The sequence below is a fragment of the Centroberyx gerrardi genome, chromosome 6 (assembly GCF_048128805.1).
Source record: "Centroberyx gerrardi isolate f3 chromosome 6, fCenGer3.hap1.cur.20231027, whole genome shotgun sequence".
Classification (NCBI taxonomy): domain Eukaryota; kingdom Metazoa; phylum Chordata; class Actinopteri; order Beryciformes; family Berycidae; genus Centroberyx; species Centroberyx gerrardi.
In genome coordinates, this window is record NC_136002.1 from 3,968,308 (window position 1) to 3,987,162 (window position 18,855).

The 18,855-nt window shown below is 44.0% G+C and overlaps 1 protein-coding gene across 1 annotated transcript in view; it reads left to right on the forward strand.

The window, feature by feature from the left end:
• Nucleotides 1-18,855, forward strand: part of bcas3 (BCAS3 microtubule associated cell migration factor) — a 292,284-nt gene that overhangs the window by 72,005 nt on the left and 201,424 nt on the right. The window contains exon 16 of the mRNA XM_078284118.1: nucleotides 14,535-14,685. Within this exon, the coding sequence (XP_078140244.1) occupies nucleotides 14,535-14,685 (151 nt within the window). The remainder of the gene's footprint in view (nucleotides 1-14,534; nucleotides 14,686-18,855) is intronic.

Consider the following 18,855-nt stretch of genomic DNA (forward strand, 5'->3'; position numbering starts at 1 on the left):
ATGTGATCACGACCTAAGGAGAAGTCCTATGATTTTAAGAGGTTTCTCTTAGGTGTGCACTGCAAAACATCTCCATCCTAACAACTCATTTAGTCTATGATTGAGTCCTAAAATCCTAATTTTCTTAAAACAAGTGAAAACATCTGACAGCGAGGTGAGATAACTCACAGTTTCACTTGTTTCAGGAGTTTTCTAGAAATTAGTGTCAGTATGTTGAATCAAGTCAGAAAAAGGCAGATCACTGCACTACTATCAAGAAAATGACACTTGATTCTACAAAATTCTTGAAACAAGCTGAGTTGAATTAGAAACAAGTGAAATGATCTAACCTCTCTGGCAGATTTCTTCACTTGTTTTAAGAAAATAAAAAAAAATAAAAAAACTAGTGCACAAATGGCAAACATTTCAGTCAGTAAACCATCATCAGTTCACCAGTGGGAACTCTGGGAGTTCTTCCTCATTTTTTGTCAGTGCACGAGTTCTTGTTGGTTTCTTTATGTCCCTTATTTTGAAAATAAGTTGATACCATGGCATCCTGTTGCATGTAAATTTAGAACGTCCCCACCACCACCGCCACTGCCACCAGCGTTGATAAAGCAAGATAATTTGCCCAGTTTGCACCGGACGCAAACAACTTGCTTTTGTGTTCGCTTTCCGCCTGTTTTTGCGAGCCGGGTGTGAATTTTGGGTAGCGCAGGCGGTTTCTTAGGCTGGCAGAGGGGAGCAGGGGTGAGGCGAGCCGGGGCCGGGCCACCTAGCCACAACAGCTGCCCTGTGATTGTCGCCGGCGAGGACAGCGTTGATTTTTGGGAAGGAACTGTGGAAAAGTACACATCCTTCTCAAAGCTGCCAGCCAGGCCTCCGGCACACCTAAAAATAGAGGCTACAATTGGCCCTCTTCTTGTCACTGTTTAAATGTGGAACGGCTATTTACGTCCTCCGCATACATTTTCTCCCCCTTTTTTTTCGAAACCCTTGTCTCCGTGTGATCAATGCATTGTCATTTGAGGTGATGACCCGTAACACGTGACGGGCCCACACTGTAAAGGGCGGTTTGTCTGTGGCCCAACATATACAAGGCTAGATTAGAAAGTGCAGTCTCGCTGCACAGGGCAGAGGTTATTGAGGTTATTCTACCAAGCATGTGGCAGCAACTGTAGAATTATATGATTCAGATGTTTTTTTTAAATGGAACCCCACTGCAGTACACTATAATACAGCGATACGTAATGCAAATAGGTTATGTGTGCTCCAAATAACTCGATCACACATGATGCTGACAGTAATCCCTGATTTTTCTTTTGATCCGGATTCACACTTCTATGTGAAGGTCTATACTTTCAGATTGCTGTTTGAACCTTAAAGGCGTCTAGTGCTGCTGGGCGGAGTCGAGGCTATAAACTACTGACTTGGGATCAGTTTTTCACAGATGGTCTCTACTGTCGGCCTGAGATTCTGCTAAATCTTTCTGCTTTCCTCTTTTCTGCTACTGCAGCAATGAATAGAGTATACAATACAGTAAGGAAACGAGACTCGTTTGAGAGACAGTCGCCATCAGTCCGAAGCATTTGCACTGTCTGTTTGTGTGTGAACGCCTGTGCGTGCGTGTTTTTTTTACGTGCATGGGTGCCTTTCGTAAGTGTGTGTGTATACACAACCCTGGTCATACACTTCCCAACCATGAAACATCAACATAGGGCTATTAGTCAGTGCAACAGATTTGTTTCTTCACGGAGCAAAAGCCCCGGTGGTCCGATTACCGAGCCATCTGGGCCCTGGCGCTGGTTCAGAGGGAGAGGGGGAGGCCAAAAACAAGGTGTGACGGGAAACTGTTAATTCACTTGTTGATAAAGGGACACTTCCTCTCTGCTATTAGAGGCCGACGCGTTGCTTATTTGGGTTTAGACTTTCGTTTTATCTTGCCTCCCTTCGCCCTGACGCCCTCCTTTGTCACTCATCGTCCCGCGGTCGAAAAACACCAACGCACCGCAGAGGTTCGATGGCGAGGAAGCATTACCTCATAACTGGTGGGCCATGACACGTATGTACATGGCCCTGCTGTGACCCCGGTTTTGACTACACAGTTACTGTCAGCTATGCTCGAGACTCTGGGAGTATAAATGACAGCTTTGAAGTAGTAGTTCAAGCTTCACTATGCTATATGCAGTATGCTTTTTGCCTTGATACAGGAAATGTATTATTAGTCCCGCCCTCCTGCCCCTTAGTTGGTCAATTCCCGCCCGGACACTTGTCACTCATGTTGATGAGCTGTCATCTATCCTGAGGCTGAGGTAACCAGCATCCTTCAAGCCTCCACAGGTGTTGAAGAAGCAGCCAATCTGCAGTAAAAAAAGGAACATGTTCAGTGTTTTTGAACGTTTAGCTTCACTGTTCTTTCTTTTCTTCAGGCTTCCCTCTATTGTTTTGTTGCTGTGACTTCCCTGCTCTGTGGCCATTAGCCTCACCTTGGTAGCCACAACCAGCTCATCTCTGGACACACCCACAGCAAATGGTATACGCCCCAAAACATCCCAACATCATTAAAAAGACAATTTCAGACGAACACACAGACTGATAATGTAGAATAGATCATATTTATTTGTTATTATTTTAATGTTAAACAAGTTGGATATTGTCACTCTAATTTGAATTCAGAAGGTTGACCCTTTATTCCACTACTGAGATGATTTAGTTGGTTCTTGTTGGCCATAGATTCTAGATGTAAGGGGAGCTCACAGTCTCAAATGGAAGAAATAACTTCTCACACCAAGGTGTTTCAATGCAGACTTTCCATTTGTATTCATCTACATCCGACCAATAAAATGACGTGCTTTCGAGTCGTCCCGGGAATACGAAGTTATGAGTGTGTCACGGTTTGTGTTGTATGTATTTTGGCCTCGACATACTGCAGCAGAGAGTGGATGGTATACTGTAGGAGGGGCACAACACAGGGAGCAACGCTATCGCTGCCGCCTCCTGTTCCACTTCTACACCCTTTCCCACACACACATACACACACACACACACACACAAATACACACAAATACACCATATACCTAACATGCAGTTCAGAACACCATTGCTTGCTTTTCTTTATGCCTGATCATCTGTGTTGCATTTTTGTGCCTTATGGGAAGCAACAAATCTACTTTTTTTTGTTTTGTTTTTTAATTTTGTTGACTGCACTGAACTTGAAACAAATTGTAAATGGAATTACAAAATACAAAAATACAAAATGCAAATTGTTATCTTCACCTTGTGTAGAAAGTGTTGTCAGGGTATTGCAGGATAATTTTGCAAGGTGTAAGCCAGACAGGGAGAGTCAGGAATTTGATCAATTCTCCGGAGACTGGGAATATCAGGGAATGTTATTCTTTCATGTTACAGGAATATAGCAGAATGTATTTTCCAACTTGTTTCACACATTCAGTGCATTAGATGGAGTGGCAACCAGACTGAAAAACAACAGAGGAACATTTTTTAGGTGATAGAAGCGTTATAGAAAGTCATGGAAAAGTCATGGATTTGTACACCGAGGGCAAGGTGGGAACCCTGTGCTGCACTACTGGAGTTGTCCTCCATGTGGTGCTGTGTGGTCAGGATTCCCAGCAGGCATAGAGGGAGGAGCGGAACAGCCAGCCAGTCAGGCCTTATTCCACAGAGAGAGAGAGAGAGAGGGAGAGAGGGAGAGAGAGAGAGGGGAAAGGACTTGTAAAGCTTGACTTGTGCTGCGAGGGTTTTGCCTCGATACAAATCTAACATAACAGAGAGAGAGAGCTGGGTAATTTCTCCGGCGTTTTTATGAATGGTCACTTCCTCGAGCTAAAACAACTTACGGCTTTCCTTTTTGGAGTTTTGTTTTTTAAAGAGGTGGTCTGAACAATCAATTTGTTTCAGTCTTGAATGTTGAGGTTTTCAGCCGTAAATATTTTGTTCCGTAAATATTGAGTTTTTGTTTTTTTTGCTTTTTTTCTGAGATTGACAGCAAACATGGCATTCTCCTATTTTTCTGCATATTTTAATTAGACTATGGTACAGTCAATGATGATTTCTTTTTCTTTTGATGTTATCCATTTTTATAATGGCTCTGAAAGTGGAAAAATCATTACTGATTTCACCTTATATATCTAAATTTATATTTGTATTTATTTTGTATTCTACACAAAGCATTTGTTGACCTGAGTTTTGACGAAAGAACATAATTCCGAGAGCGTTATGTGACAATATAAAGTCACCTGTTAACTTTAATAAAAAAACAAAATACATGGGATCTAATGTATGATATTCAAATATGATGAACAATATGTCTCAGTTGTTTAACCTACAAAATCATGTCAGCAGGCAATAGAAAATGGCAAATAGCTTTCTAAAAGGAGCAAATGTTCCTTTTAAAAGCGCTTTTGTTCCCCCCAACCTTCCATACAGTCGAGAGGATTACTCTTTGTACATTACTTAGCGCGTCTGATTTAGCAGTCGCATGTCATCTAAGGTAAACTATAGTGTTAGCGGCTTGTATTTGTTGCAGGCTTCATCGGCAGGCTTCTCCCTGTGGTCGGCAGAGCAGCCAGAGCCCAGATCGGCTTGAGTCAATAAACGGAGAGCTCCTCGAAAACCACACTGCAATCGAACAAGCTGTTTACCCTGAAAATTAGCCTTCCCCTGTACTTTTAGGGCTTTTAAAGCGACCAAAAATACACAGTGCGAGGAATATGTATCTTGGCCCCGGCGTCGGCCTCCGCCAGAGACCTCTGTCCTTTTTATACGAACCCTAATAACTCAATCTCCACAACCGCTAAACCCTCTTATCACCGGGCGCTCGCCGCTGCACTCCTCATTATTTGATTTGCAAAATTGTAAGGTAGAGATAAAGAAATAAAGCCGGGCTCGCCATTACACACGGGCGGCACTTGTGGCTTCGAGCGTACCGCCCTACCATGTGATTTTACAGAAAGAGAGCGCGCGCACCGACAGGCTGAGGCCTTCCATTGTCGCGGGATCAATACGTGTCGCATCCCGCCTTTTGTTTCCCTGCCATGTCTATCTTCCTCATACTTTGTTGTTTTTGTTTTTCTCTCGTTTTTCTATTTCCTGCCTAAGTGTCGGTTGGGCCCGATGCTGTGGTTTGTGTCCAAGTGTGTGTTCCACACCAGTGTTACGGGCTGTCGGGAAATTACGGAGTCTCGTTAGTTACAGTATATATTTTAAATCCGACTAGTGACGTATATTATGATTAGTGACATAAAATAACAAAACTGACATGCCTTTATTGGGACTTAAATATGTTGTGTATAATTGTTGTGGCAAAGGGAACGGAGTTATGACAATTCTCATGACCTGAATCACTGGTGGGTCTGAACTGCTGCATTACAGTAGCACAGCAACTCAGCCCACACACACACACACACACACACAGTGAAAGATACATTATTTGAGAGAGAAAATGGGGCTAATCTTGGTGAAGTCAGTATTATCAGAAATTGAAATGTTGGACATGTTTGTTCTACTGGTGGAAAAAAAACTATTATGTATCCTTTCCAGCACTTGTAATTGAACATGACTTGCTCTTCCTTTAGACAATATATCACCGTATTATTTTTAAACAGCAGTGTGAAAATGTTTGGATTAGAGCTCTTTCGCATCACACTGCAGAGAAATCCTTTCCCTTATTTGCTTTGTAATACGGCGACGGGCTAATTCCCTGTTTAATTGCATCGTGTGCGAGGGGTTTTGACACGCCATTTATTTTGATTTAGACGCTGTCAAAACTCTGCCAGCTAAATTCGGATCAAAGCGGGCCTGCGGTTGTTACCAGCTATTTAAATGGAGCTGCCGTCATAACTGAACAGCACCCATAATGTCAATCACAGGCAATCAGCATTAGATCGGGGCCATTCTTTTAAATGGCAAAATCAAATCAAATCAGATCTTTACATCCAGGCTGTGGCTGCTATGTGTGTGTGAGTGTGTGTGTTTGGATACAGTATGGAGATGTTGCAAATGTTGGCTTGGCTTTAGCTAGAGAAGAAATGCAACTAGTCACCGGTGTGATGTTGTGTACAACAAGAACATGAGAGTGCGATTTTTCACTGTTACTCCTCATGTTTTAGTTTGACCTCGTCATTTTCCTGCAGTCTTGTCAGGGTCACTTGCCTATTACGAAGCGATCGTCTGCTCGCTTTCACTGCTTCAATCTGCAGCGCGTAAAGATACAGCGCAGGGGAGGCAGCGACAGCGGCACAGACATCTCATTATCTCCTCTCTCTTATTATTTCCTCTCCTCCCGACCGCGGGGTTATAAAAGGAGAGGCGTTTAGACCCAGACGGGGGCCGACAGACTCCGGGCAATCTCCTCTCCGTCCGGGGTGGGAGGCTGGGAGGCTTCTTCTTTTCCTCTGCCCAGGGGTCATTTGGGTTTAACCGTGCCGCTGATCTGTTTCTAATCACACACACACACACACGCACGGAGGTAACATTTTTGATTAAGCTGGAAAAAGTTGTGCCAGTGTCAGTGATACCAAAGATTTGCATATATATAGTATTTGAAATATACCTACAGTCATTTTTACACTTGTTTACTGAATTCCTGAATTCCCTTCAATCAGTGGAAACAAAAGGTAGAAGGAAAAAAGGTTGTGTGGCAGAAAGCGTGTCAAAGTAAAGCGATGATGAAATGAAATTGAAATCAAAAGCTTCAACAGAATTGTAATTACAAACTTTTTGTTATATGCAACGAAATTCATGAGATTCTTTCACACCTATTTGCCACCTGAAATAGTTCATAAAACCTTATTCACACATTGTTCTGGCAATGTCTTACTAGGGTTAGGGCCAATATAGATATTTATTAAATATCGGATATCGATATTTGTCTTAAGGAGCTGCCCACCCAACCAGCCTAAAATAATTTTTTAGTGTCCCATGATGGTCTAAATGCTGTTTCAGAGGTTTTTCCACCACAACAAGATTGAAATTCTAGGTTAAGCACTGAATACTTCATTTTTGGGCTCTGGTTAAATTTAAATATATTGAATATCGACACAAAATTTCTGCTATCTGCGACCTCAGTCTAAAAATAGCTATATCAGTATGGGCCTTCACTGACCCATATCAGTCGGATCCTAGCTCATACAGTATACAGCATCTGTATTGTTTTTCTAACTTTTTTCTCTTATCACCTATCAAACTAATGTTTCTAGCGGCCCCAAAACTGATTATGCGGACTACAAAATTTGAGCCAGTCTTTTAGGTCAACTAGACTTGAATATTATTCAGCCAAACCTTTACATATCCAATAAACTTTGGTGTCATTTTCTCCGCAATAATTTGTCGGCCTGTTTGAATGTTCCCATTCGGCCCGATGTCGAGTTGAGGCAACACAGCGACAATGCGGACCGCGTCTGAAGCCCTCTCTCTCTCTCTCTCTCTCTCTCTCCTCTCCTCTCTCTCGAAATTGGTGCGTAAGTGTGTATGGTGTGCATCACACACACACACACTCCCCTCCCACCGCCTCCGAACCCAGCTTTCCCCAAACATCCAATCATCAGCCATCACCCGTCCCTCTTTACCGTGAGGTACTAGCTCCTTGACCCAAATCAGATGAAGCCTACACACACACACACACACACACACACACACATGGTTAGAGTATGGGTGTCATCTGATCCAGTGGAGCTGTCTGACCCCCCCTCCCACCCCCCCCTCGCCGGCGACTCACTCCTGTCTGATGAAGCCTTGTAAATACTGACATGCTGTAAACTTGCAGATCTGATTTCAGCGTGCCTTCGACTGTGTTGCCGTCATTACGCCGGTTGTTTGTGTGTGTAGGATGCGTGTGTATATGTGTGTGTGTGTGTTTTACATGCATACATTTACGATTCTGTGTTACCGTGGCTACTTCCCCTCAGCAGCAAGCTTCTCCCTCTTCATGTTTTACCAAAGACAGACCAGGCTGCTGTTAGGGAGCACACTCTGAACAAACTACTACCATATACAATATGTTACACATCTAAAATAATATTTCATTTTTCAAGCTAACATTTGGGAGGGGGGGGGTTGGTTGTAGCTATGAAGTTTTATGAAGGGAGAAAAATAAGATCTGAGAAATCATGTCTTGGGAATTTTTTCGGTTGTAGGACTTTATTTTTTCATGTATTTTTTTTTAACTCCCTTACATGTGAAACGTCAATAAAAATACAAAACGCTCGAGAAAAATGTTCCCAAATAGGGGGCTGTTCATAAAACCTCCCGTTCGCCTTGCGGTTTGGGAGCGGGGGGGGGGGGGGGCTGGGGACCAGGCAGGGAGCCATTTTCACACAGGCCGGCCTGACCTCCACTCTTAACTCTCCGACCCAAAATAGCAGACAGAGCGGGGATCGCTGCGAAGAGAGAGGGAGAGAAAAAGGGGGAAAAAACCCGAGGAGATGGATCCCCTCCGCCGTGACCTTACCTGGGAGAAAAAGAAGGGAAAAAAAAAGAAAAAACCCCTGATGGCTTTTCCACCAGTCTTCCGATTCCTTCGCAAAACAGTAAATCTTGTGAAGTTTATTTTCTTTGCAGCATCTGTGTTTTATAAGGGCTCTTTTAATTTGTTTTTACTTTGTCCAATGGGGGATCCCCCCCTCATTCTTTTTTTCTTTGTGTCCGACCCGTTTTTAGCCCTCCCCCCCCCGCCCCTCCGTTTCTCTCTCCCTCTCTTTTTGTCTCTCTCTCTCTCTCTTTCCTCCTCTTCTGGAAGTGAGTGTTTTAATAATGATACTTTGGGGAATTGCGATGGCAGAGCAGCTTTCTCCTCCCTGCACAGCGGAGAGACTATAGCTTCCCTTCTCCTTCATCCTCCTTCCTCTCTCCCCCCTGCCTTAATCCCTCCCTCCTTTACTCTAACATGTCTGGGAAACTTGGACGGGCGAGAGAGGGATGAACGCACGGAACCAGGGTTAGACCGATATATGGGGTTTACCGATATTGGCGTTATCAGCCTGTCGGTGTCATCTACTTCCAACATGATGGAGGTTCCTCTCTAGCCACAGCTACTAATATGTATTACTGTTAATTCAGATGTCTGACCAGAAGAATCATTCCAGTGTGGTGTGGGAGGGTTTTACTCAGCAGTCTGATTTTTTGTTTTGTTTTTGCACTTAATCAGTGTCAGGCCTTTTTTGTCAGTTGGTCTTTATTGTTTTTCTTCTTCTTTATCAGCCTGCCAGTTCTTGTTAGTTTCTTTTTGTCTGTAAAGCCTGCAGTGAAACCTGCCTCACTCTGCTAACCCACCTGAAAGAATTCCATTAGTCTGGGTTTCAGTGGAGAGTTTCAGTGTCCCATGATGGTCTAGATGCTGTTTCAGAGGCTTTTCCACCCTGACAAGAATACAATTCTGGGAGAAACAGTGAATACTTGTCATTTGTTGTTTAAATTTAAACATATTGGAGCAATCGGCAACTTCAGTCTAACAATATCAGTATCTGCCTTAAACCTTTTTTGCATTTTTTGGGCATGAAAGTGGTCAAAAGATAATTGAATATTGGCACAAGATATCAGCTTCGATCCAAAAATATCCTCAAAAGCTCATATCGGTCGAACCCCAGACGACACCATACATATCAAAGTGTTTCCCTGCTGAGGCAACCCTGCTTTTTTCTTTTCTCCTTTACTCTCTCCCTCACCCCTCTCTCTCTCTCTCTCTCTCTCTCTCTCTCTCTCTCTCTCTCTCTGTCTCTGTGTCTCTCTACCCCTCCCTCTCACAGCTGCGATATCATCCTCAGGCTCAAGGTCTCCCCTAATTCCCAGAACATCACTCAACATTTCACCCTTCCAACCTGCTGCCTCCTAACCAACCCCGACCCAGTTCCCCTCCACCCCAGCTCCTCTTTTCTTTTTTTTTTCCCCAGTGTGAAACATCCTCCACGCCGGCGTACAATTCAAATAAGACGCAGCGTTCGTCTGGAAACACCCGATCCCCGAGAGCCGCGTCCTCTCTCGCGCCGGCTCCTCATTGGAAGCCGCCCGCTGGTATTGGATGCAAATCGGTCGGATTAAAAGAGTGGAGAGAAACATGAGAGTAGCATGACAACGGGGCGGCCGAGGAGAGAGAAAGAGAGCGCGAAGGAGAGGGAGCGAAAGGCGCGCGGCGAGAAGAGGATGCAAATGCTGTTGAGACAGAGAGATGGATGGATGGATGGAGGAGGGATGGACGGACGGAGGGCTGGAGTGAGGGAGAAAGGGAGAGGAGGGTCAGGTGACAGCGTGACCTTTTTGGCAGGACAAGAGTTTTTCTCTGGACGATGGCGACGGAGCTGGATTTGCATTGATGGATCTTCTTTCCATGGGGCTGTCATGTATCAGTGCTTAGGCACATCACGCCCCAGTCATTAATCAAATCATGGCCTCCGTCTAGAGCTATCTGTCTGCCAGACGCTTCTCATCTGTCTACCTTGCTCTCTCTCTCTCTCTTTCTCTCTCTCTCTCTCTCTCTCTCTCTCTCCCTCTCTTTCTAGTACCCTTGGTCTGTCTTTTTCTCTGTATCTCCCTCTCCGGCCTTTTTCACCCTCTCTGGCCTGTCTTTGTCACCTTCACTTGATTATAAATCTTATTTGTACACACATTTTTATTTATTTTTTTCAAGTTTGCAAACTGCTTTAATCAAGTAAAAGCAGTAGTACTAGTGATGAATATCCATGAAATTAAAACAAGTAAAGCAAGTGGATGCCACCAGATAAAAGGATCCAGACAGAGGGTAAAAATAATGGCAAAAAACAGTAGGGAAAAAATAAATCGCATAAAAGCAAGTTTATAAAAATACATTTTAAGAAGTGATTTAAAATTGATTCTGATAGTAATTATGCCAGCCAAAGCGAAAAAATAGTCTGGGTAACTTTAGTCTTAAACCTAGAGTTTGGATTGGCCAGAAGGGCCTAGTAGTAGTAGTGGTAGTAGTAGTAGTAGTGACAGTAGTGGTAGAAATGGTAGTAGTAGTAGCAACAGAAGCAGTGGTAATAGTAGCAGTATAATAGCATGTTATAGAAGTAGTTATAGTAATAGTAGTGGTGGTCATAGCAGTATTACTAGTGAAAGGAGTAGTTTCTGTAGTAATAGCAGCAGTAGTAGTAGCAGTGTTAGTTGTAGTAATAGAAGTAATATAGTAGTAGATGGCAAAAGCCCTTTAGTCTTCAGACTAGACCTTGGCTCAAAGGAGGTTCCTCACCATGGACCTAACTGTGCTTTAAAAGTGATCAGTAAAATCTTACAATCAATTCAAAACAGGTAACAAGTAAAGAGACACCGTAACTGGAGTGATGTGATTCGGTCTGTAACTACCAGTTCAAATCCTAGCTCCTGCATTTTGCACAAGCTGAAGTCATTAAAGAGACTTGTGATTGATGCTGGAATAAAGAGAGTTACAGTAGACTAAATGCGACAAGATAAAAGCATGGATAACATTCAGGGCTGGAATATCATGGAGTTATGAGAGGTGTATCCCAGACAGGGAAAGTCAGGACATTTGATGAATTCTCTTGGGAAGTCAGGAAATATCAGGGAATTTTGCAAATTTACAGGAATATAGCAGAATGCATTTAACTTTTTTCACATATTTATTGCATTAGATGGTAGAAACTTTAGAGAAACATTAACGAACCAGGAAGAAATAACATTTTTACAGTAGGCCATGACTTTCATAGTTATTGAAAGTCATGCAAAAGTCAAGGAATTTTATTTTAGCAGGGCCGAGATGAATAAACCAGATTAATAAGTGACAGCATATATTTCCCTCTGTCCCTCACGGTCCTCTCCCCCCTATGTCTCCATCTATCTTCATCCCCCTCCTTCCTCCGTCTGCCTGTCTCTTGACACCAGCCATCCAGGCTTTCCTTTAGGTATCATCTTCTGCCGGTGCGTGATCTCCGACACTTTCCACGCCGGCTTGTCGACGCTGGGGGTGGGGTGGGGGGGGGGGGGGGGGGGGGGGGTGTAGGACCCCCTGGCTTTGAGTGACAGCGCGGTATGACGGTCAAGTCAACAGCAATCATCACCCCCCCACCCCCCGTCTCAGTCCAACCACACCTGTTCTGCAAACCTCAGGTTTTTTTTGGGGGGGGGGGGGGGGTTTGGATAGGTTGGAGGTTAATAATGCAAAGCAGAGGGGCCCGGGTCGAGCAAAAGTGAAGTGTCCGTTTTGGACGAGGATGCTAAATTCATTAACATTTTTTTATCCCCCTCCCTTCCTCCTTCTCTTTGCTCGCTGAAGCACCATTATGGCTTTTCAGGCTGCTTCCTGTACAGATTCCTTTTTTCTTTCTATTCCCTCCTCCCCAATCACAAAAGGTGCCTTGGCTTTGGGGGGGGGGGGGGGTGTAGCACTTTTGAAATGTGAAGGACTCTCAAGAGCTGCCCCCCGGTAGAGACCCCTGTTAGTCCGACCAGGGGAGAAACGTGGGGAAAACGAAGGAGAGGTTTGCGTAATGGTCTCCTCTCCCCCCGAAGGTCCCGCGGCATTGTGGGCCGCTTGTATTCAGCCTCCTCCTGATCGCTCCTACTAAATAATGACAAGGCACTCTCCTCCTGTGCCTTTCATTGTAACCTTTCATGTCCACCTTGTTTTCTTTGTACCCGCGTTTCTCTCCCCCTCCTTTCATTCCTTTATGTTGCGCGGCTGTCGCTCATCTATTAAGGCAACAAACGGAACAAGGAAAACATTCAGACGGCGCATTGTGCTGCGCCCAAAGGTTTGCTCTTTATTTCTTTTGAAAACACTTGAACTTGGAATTTTCCTTGGGCTGCTCATTGAATCAATAGGATACATTTCTTTGTTGTCGGTATTGTCATAGGTTTAGGAACATATTTGTTTTGTAATCCCTATATAGAATGCTCGGTAGTTTCAAGGTGAGGCTGATATGCAATTGATAAAAACGTGTTTTCCCCATTTTATTAAAAATAAATCCAGCAGTATGGATTCTAGATCACAAAGTGGGGCTGCAACAGACAAGAGGGTGCCATCCCCCATAATTGAGACGCCACAGATCCACCATATTTGTCCAAATTAAATTCTGGGATTGGTATGAGCACTGGCGGCAAATCTTGGCACATAAGAAGTGACAAATCTAATCCAAAACTGTCTCCACTGTCACCCCACCACACACTAACAAGAAGACATTTAGTTCACTGACATCACCTTACAGGGTTTCTGGGTAGTGAAATCCTCAAAATTTAAGCAGTTTAACTCTGTCATATGTGGCCACCAATGTGCAAAGTTGCCTAATGTAGCTTCAAATCCAGTCAAAAAATGAAATCCATTGCGGAACATACAGTAAAAGAATTCAAATCTTTTATTGAACGGGATGCTATCATGCACGGTAATCCCACGTGTCATGAAGTAGCTCCTGATTAAATGGTTCCAGCAAGAGCAGGCGTTGGATCTGGGGATGTGTGTCGGAGACATCTTGCCAGGTTTAGATGCTCACTACTGCAGAAAACATGCCTCGGGCTTCCTTCGTTGTAAAAATGTCACGTCCAACATGGGCACACATGCACCGCTTCTCCTTCCAGAGGACTCTGAGTTGCAAAGAGAGTCAGTGTTGAAATGTGTTGTCCAGTAAAATGGAGGGGAACCGCAGATTAAAAGTTAAGTAGTGACTGAACTAGCAGCCTCCTTCCTGTCTCCTTCACTCTCTCTCTGTCTGATGTAGCTGGTTAAGGTCATTAGGCCTGCTGCGAGCCCTTTGACATGGCCTGATTATGTTTGGCTGAGGCTGCATGGGATATGTGAGATGAGATGTGTTTCTTTGGATCATCAGTGTGGGTTTTTGTGTGTTTGCCCATATATGTGTACCTAAGTGTGTGTGTGTGTGTGTGTGTGTGTTGAGCCAGTGTGTAGGGCCTGTTGATTGGCCTTGATTAACAGACTGCCAGGCACTAGAACCAGAACTAGAGCCTTTGTAATGTAGCATCTTGAGCTGGTTATTTCCAATCAGTTCCACAGGAGGCCTTGAACCCAGGTGTGTGTGTGTGTGTGTGTGTGTGTGTGAGAGAGAGAGAGAGAGAGTGTATGTATGTACTAGGGCTGCATAATTACCTGGAAAAAAAAAAAAAATCAAAATCGCAATATTCCGACAAGAGGTTACATTTTTGTCTTTGAGGGAAAGGTGTTTCAGACAGTTTCCTAGAGAAGGTGAATGGCTGGACCACAATTTAATCGGGATGTCAGAGAATGTTTAAAAATGAGCAATTGCTAAGCATTAACATCTCCGTTTTTTTAAACACCACACCTTTTTATGTCTCTTAAGCAGCGGGAAAAAAACTATGTAGAAAAGGTTGTACCCACAATCATAATGTGATTCTAATATTATTCAACCTTAACCTGGGAATGCACTTTTTTCCTCATTATTGTTCTGTTGTTACAGTCTGTTGTGTACCACTCCAAATCTATGAAAGGAGCAGATTTTGCGTCCACACTACAGGATTTCTCTGACCTAGCTCTCTAGGAACATGCAGTGCAATTCAACAAAACACTTTTAATAATCCTGCCTTTCTCTCTCTCTTCGCAGCCAAACTGAGCAGCCAGGACTCGTACAACAACTTCACCAATAACAACATGGGCAACCCGCGGCTGTCCCCGCTGCCCAGCCTCACTGTGGTGCTGCCTCTGGCACAGATCAAACAGCCCATGACCCTGGGCACCATCACCAAGCGCACCGGGTAGGTAGCACCCCACCCCGCCTGCGTTGCCCCACAGGGAGCGCTCGGATCGGAGTAGCTGTTGTTATGGTGTACATTTTATACAAAGGTTTGCAGAGTGCATATGCTACAGTATAAAATCATCCTATTAGGTTATTATCACACAATCCATAACCTAATATGATAACCCATAACCTTGCATGCAGTTATGGATATGACTGTAAATGTCTTGTGTTCAAACTGGTTATTCCTTGTGTTTCATCATTAAATTACCTTTAAATTCAACTAACAGTTCTTTGACCTTCAGTCTGGACTAATCTCCAGGCCATTCAAGTTCATCTTCAGCTGGATGGACACCATAAACTATTTCACATTTATGTTGTGTAAAGTTTCCATATCATGGATCGTGGCACACTGTGTGCCATAGCCTTTTCCCTCGCACACTCGGCTGATGCTCGTGGACCTCTTTTGTCTCAGACAACCACTATTTTGCATAGGCTAATGAAGCACAACAGACATGCCAACTCACTCTGTGGGCTGTTTGATAAGCGGCTAAAAGACGTCATGCATTGCACCAGGGAAAAACAAGCAAACACAAAAAAAACAATGATATTCAAGGCATATTAAATGCAGTGTAACCCACGGTGAGGCTCCTGCCAGGGCCGGACGGTGAAACAGAAGATAATAAGATGGCTCCGCTGCGTGCCCGTGTCCTCATCGTCTGTTTTTTTTCACCCTGATCTATGTCACGCATTGAAATGATGTCGTTTTAAGGCAGCTTGAGTCACCGTCAGCAGCTACTGCACTTTGCTAAGTGCATTTACATAGAGTACAGGTGGCTCCAGAAATATGGGCAGATTTTAATATTTTCATTTAAATGTCATTTTCCTGCCCTGTTTGAATGGGAAATGCTGTAATGATTCAAAGAGACGGCTGGGGATTTATTTCCCCATGATATATGATAAGTGAGCTTTGAGGATGAAAATAGACACCTGATACCTGCTCACTGTAAGCGGCATGAGAGCCATATTCCCAGTCATTAAGATGACTTACAAGGGAAGTGATTTTGCTTCGGCTCTTTTTCATTATACATTATCCACTTGTATATCCACATAACACACAGCGAGGTAGCCAGCGTAGCTCCAGGTCAGCCTTCTCCAAAACAATATAAATGAATGGGGACGGGCTCTTTAGAGTTCCAAAAAGGGCAAAAAATGACCATAAAGCATCTCCTGCAGCATAATCCAAGTGTTCAGAAGTTAAACAAGGGTTTTAATGACTTGCGCTAAATAGTGGTGTAAATATAGGTATTTTAGAGTCACAGTGCAATCACTTGGATTATGCTGCATGATGGCAATAGCCAATATAAGGCCGATTTATAATATTAACTTTCCATTCGGTTATGTGAAGTAGGAATTGGCACTAAAATGAAATCATTAAACAACATTGTCAATACGATATTAATGTTTGTCTGCTGAAAATGTATTTGCTAGATCAATAAAGAGACTCACTGTTATATTTTCCATTGGCACATCCAATGTTGGCAAGTTGGTGGTTGTCACATTTGACACCACAAGCCGCTAATAACGTGAGCAGGAATTCTTCCTCTTCTCTGTGTTGATTCATGGCAGATTTGACAATATAATTTGTTTGTTAAATTATTTATGCATCGGCCATATTCGCATCAACATTGGCTTGTGCCGATTATCTCAACATTTGCCCGATGTATCAGCCAGACCAGCGTATCGGTCGATCTCTAGTCTAAAGAATCAGTCCCCATTCACTTCAGTTGTTTTGGAGAATGCTGACATGGGCCTGCCTTAGCTAACTCCATGTGTGTTATGTGGACATACAAACTTCTCCTGTGTTTTGACTGACATGAGGGTGAGTAGAAAATGTCACAATTTTTATTTTTGGGTGAACTATTCCAAATTCCAAAGTTGGCTTTGTCAGGGCCATGGCTTAATGTCTTAAAATAATTTATCTAATAATTTATCTAAAATAATTTATTACATTTTTATTAATCTTAGACCTTAGAAAGTATTGAAATGTCAGCATATCTGCTGATCATATCCCATAACAATTGATTTTCTGTTCTGCCTTTTTCTTATACTGCCCATATAGTTTCAGTCCTTCATGTTTTTTTTTTTCTAAAAAAAAAATGTGTATCCTTTATGAGCGCTCATTGCTTTGGTGTTTCTGCACTGCTCTTCCCAGAGATCACCTGTCAATCAAACAGTGTGTCCAGTACTGTGACGTCTTTTTCCTTGGATGCTCTGTTGATGCAGTTTGAGTTTCTCTTTTCTTTGTCTGTTCAGCCGTGGTGGCTATCACTGCTCATGCTAACTACCCAGTCCTTCTTCTATTTATTCCAAACAAACTTGAAGCATAAACTGCATCACTTCCTGTGCGCCAGAGGATTTTTCCCAGGAAAGACCCACCACAAACCGGCTGTTTAGTTTTCATGAAACTGTTCCCGATCATTACTTTCATTTCAGTTCTAGGTAGCATTCGAAAGGTCTTTAAAAGTATTTGGCTTTCTGAAACCTGTAGATACCCTTTCCCCAGAAAGTCCGCTAGATTTCCACAATTTTCACCCACTAAAAGTTGTGATGAAGCACCCCAGAGCCGGTAAAGCAGCTTCCTTGATTCTATAGGACATTAACAGGCCTGCTATGCTGCATCAGTACATCCCTCCCTCCATCTACTCCAGAGGAAGGCATCAGCATTAATGCATCAGGACATGCAGCTGTGCAGCCTGCTCCTGCATGCACACGGCTGCACCGGTATACCATACACACACACACACACACACACACACACACACACACACATTGAGGCGGCAGGTTGGGCCCCTAGAGTGGGGGGTGATATCATATGCTTTCACGCTATACTTGCGCAGGAGTGCCCAGGCACCATCTGTCTGTCTGTGCAGCCAGCCCTCTCTCTCTTTTTCTGTGTGTGTGTGTGTGTGTGTGTGTGTGTGTGTGTACGTGTGTGTGCGCGTGTGTGTGTTAGCGAGAGAGGGAGCGTCCGGCAGCTGTATTTACACCTGTATGAGCAGATTCCTGTTGGCAGGGCGGCAGAGGAACACACCAGCTGCTTAACCTACATTCTCTACCAGGCCGTCTGTGTGCACACTGTGGCGTGACACACACACACTTACATACACAAAAACACACACACACACACACATATCAATGAAGCTTCCACACCCTTTGTTATGACTTGGCCAGAGTGCATGGATACCTTTTTAGTCTGTAGTAGAACCTGGCAGGTCTACAGACCACAAAATGTGCAAAAGCTACTTGTTTTGTCTTGAAAAACCACATATTTTGCCTTCAGAAGAAACCTCGACAAGCTTCGAGGAGTTCACGAGGAGCCCTCCCCGTCTTGATTTCGATTCCGGTGCTTTCCACACGTCGGAGGTGGGAGATAGGGTCGGATGTGGCTCAGCATCCGCCCGATAACCCCCTCCAGACGAGGTTAGGTCAGGGAGTGGAGACGGAGGAGCAAAGCCAAGCTTCTGCTAGTCCTCACATTCTGCTCCGAAAGTCCCGAACGGGGAGAGGAGTGTCGGCTCCGACCTCGCCTGCTGTTTTCTCTCTGCCGGTTTTGGCCGAGCGCTTGGACCTAGATGAATCAGATCCAAGGGAAGAGAGACACAGAAATAAATTGGTCCCCATCAAAGGATCTCTGACAGAACTTTATCTTTGAATGAGTGGACTCTCCAGCCTTGGTATTTGTAAAGATGGACCAGAGTGAGAGGAGAGAGAAATGTGCAAAGTTCCCAGGCATGTCCACTTTTCAGCCACCAGGGCTTTTTAAGGATATAACGAACATCACTAGCTGTCTGGTGATGTCAACTTTTTTGATTTGCAAGCCAGCATAACCAAAGCCATTTCACACTTATCCCGTCCACACACACACACACACACACACAGTCCCACTTTAACACAGAGAAATTAAAATAAAAATGGAAAGATTGACACGCACAAAACGAACCGCGACCCTCGACCGAATCCCGCTGATCACATTGTCGAGCAAATGCAGATTGAGCGGCAGGCGAGGGGGAAAAGAAAGACAAACAGAGAGAGAGAATGAGCGAGACCCCGTGACCCGCCACAGATGGGCCCTCAGATTACCGTAATGCGTACGGACGAGTCGGCCGGCCGCTCGCCCATTGTCTCA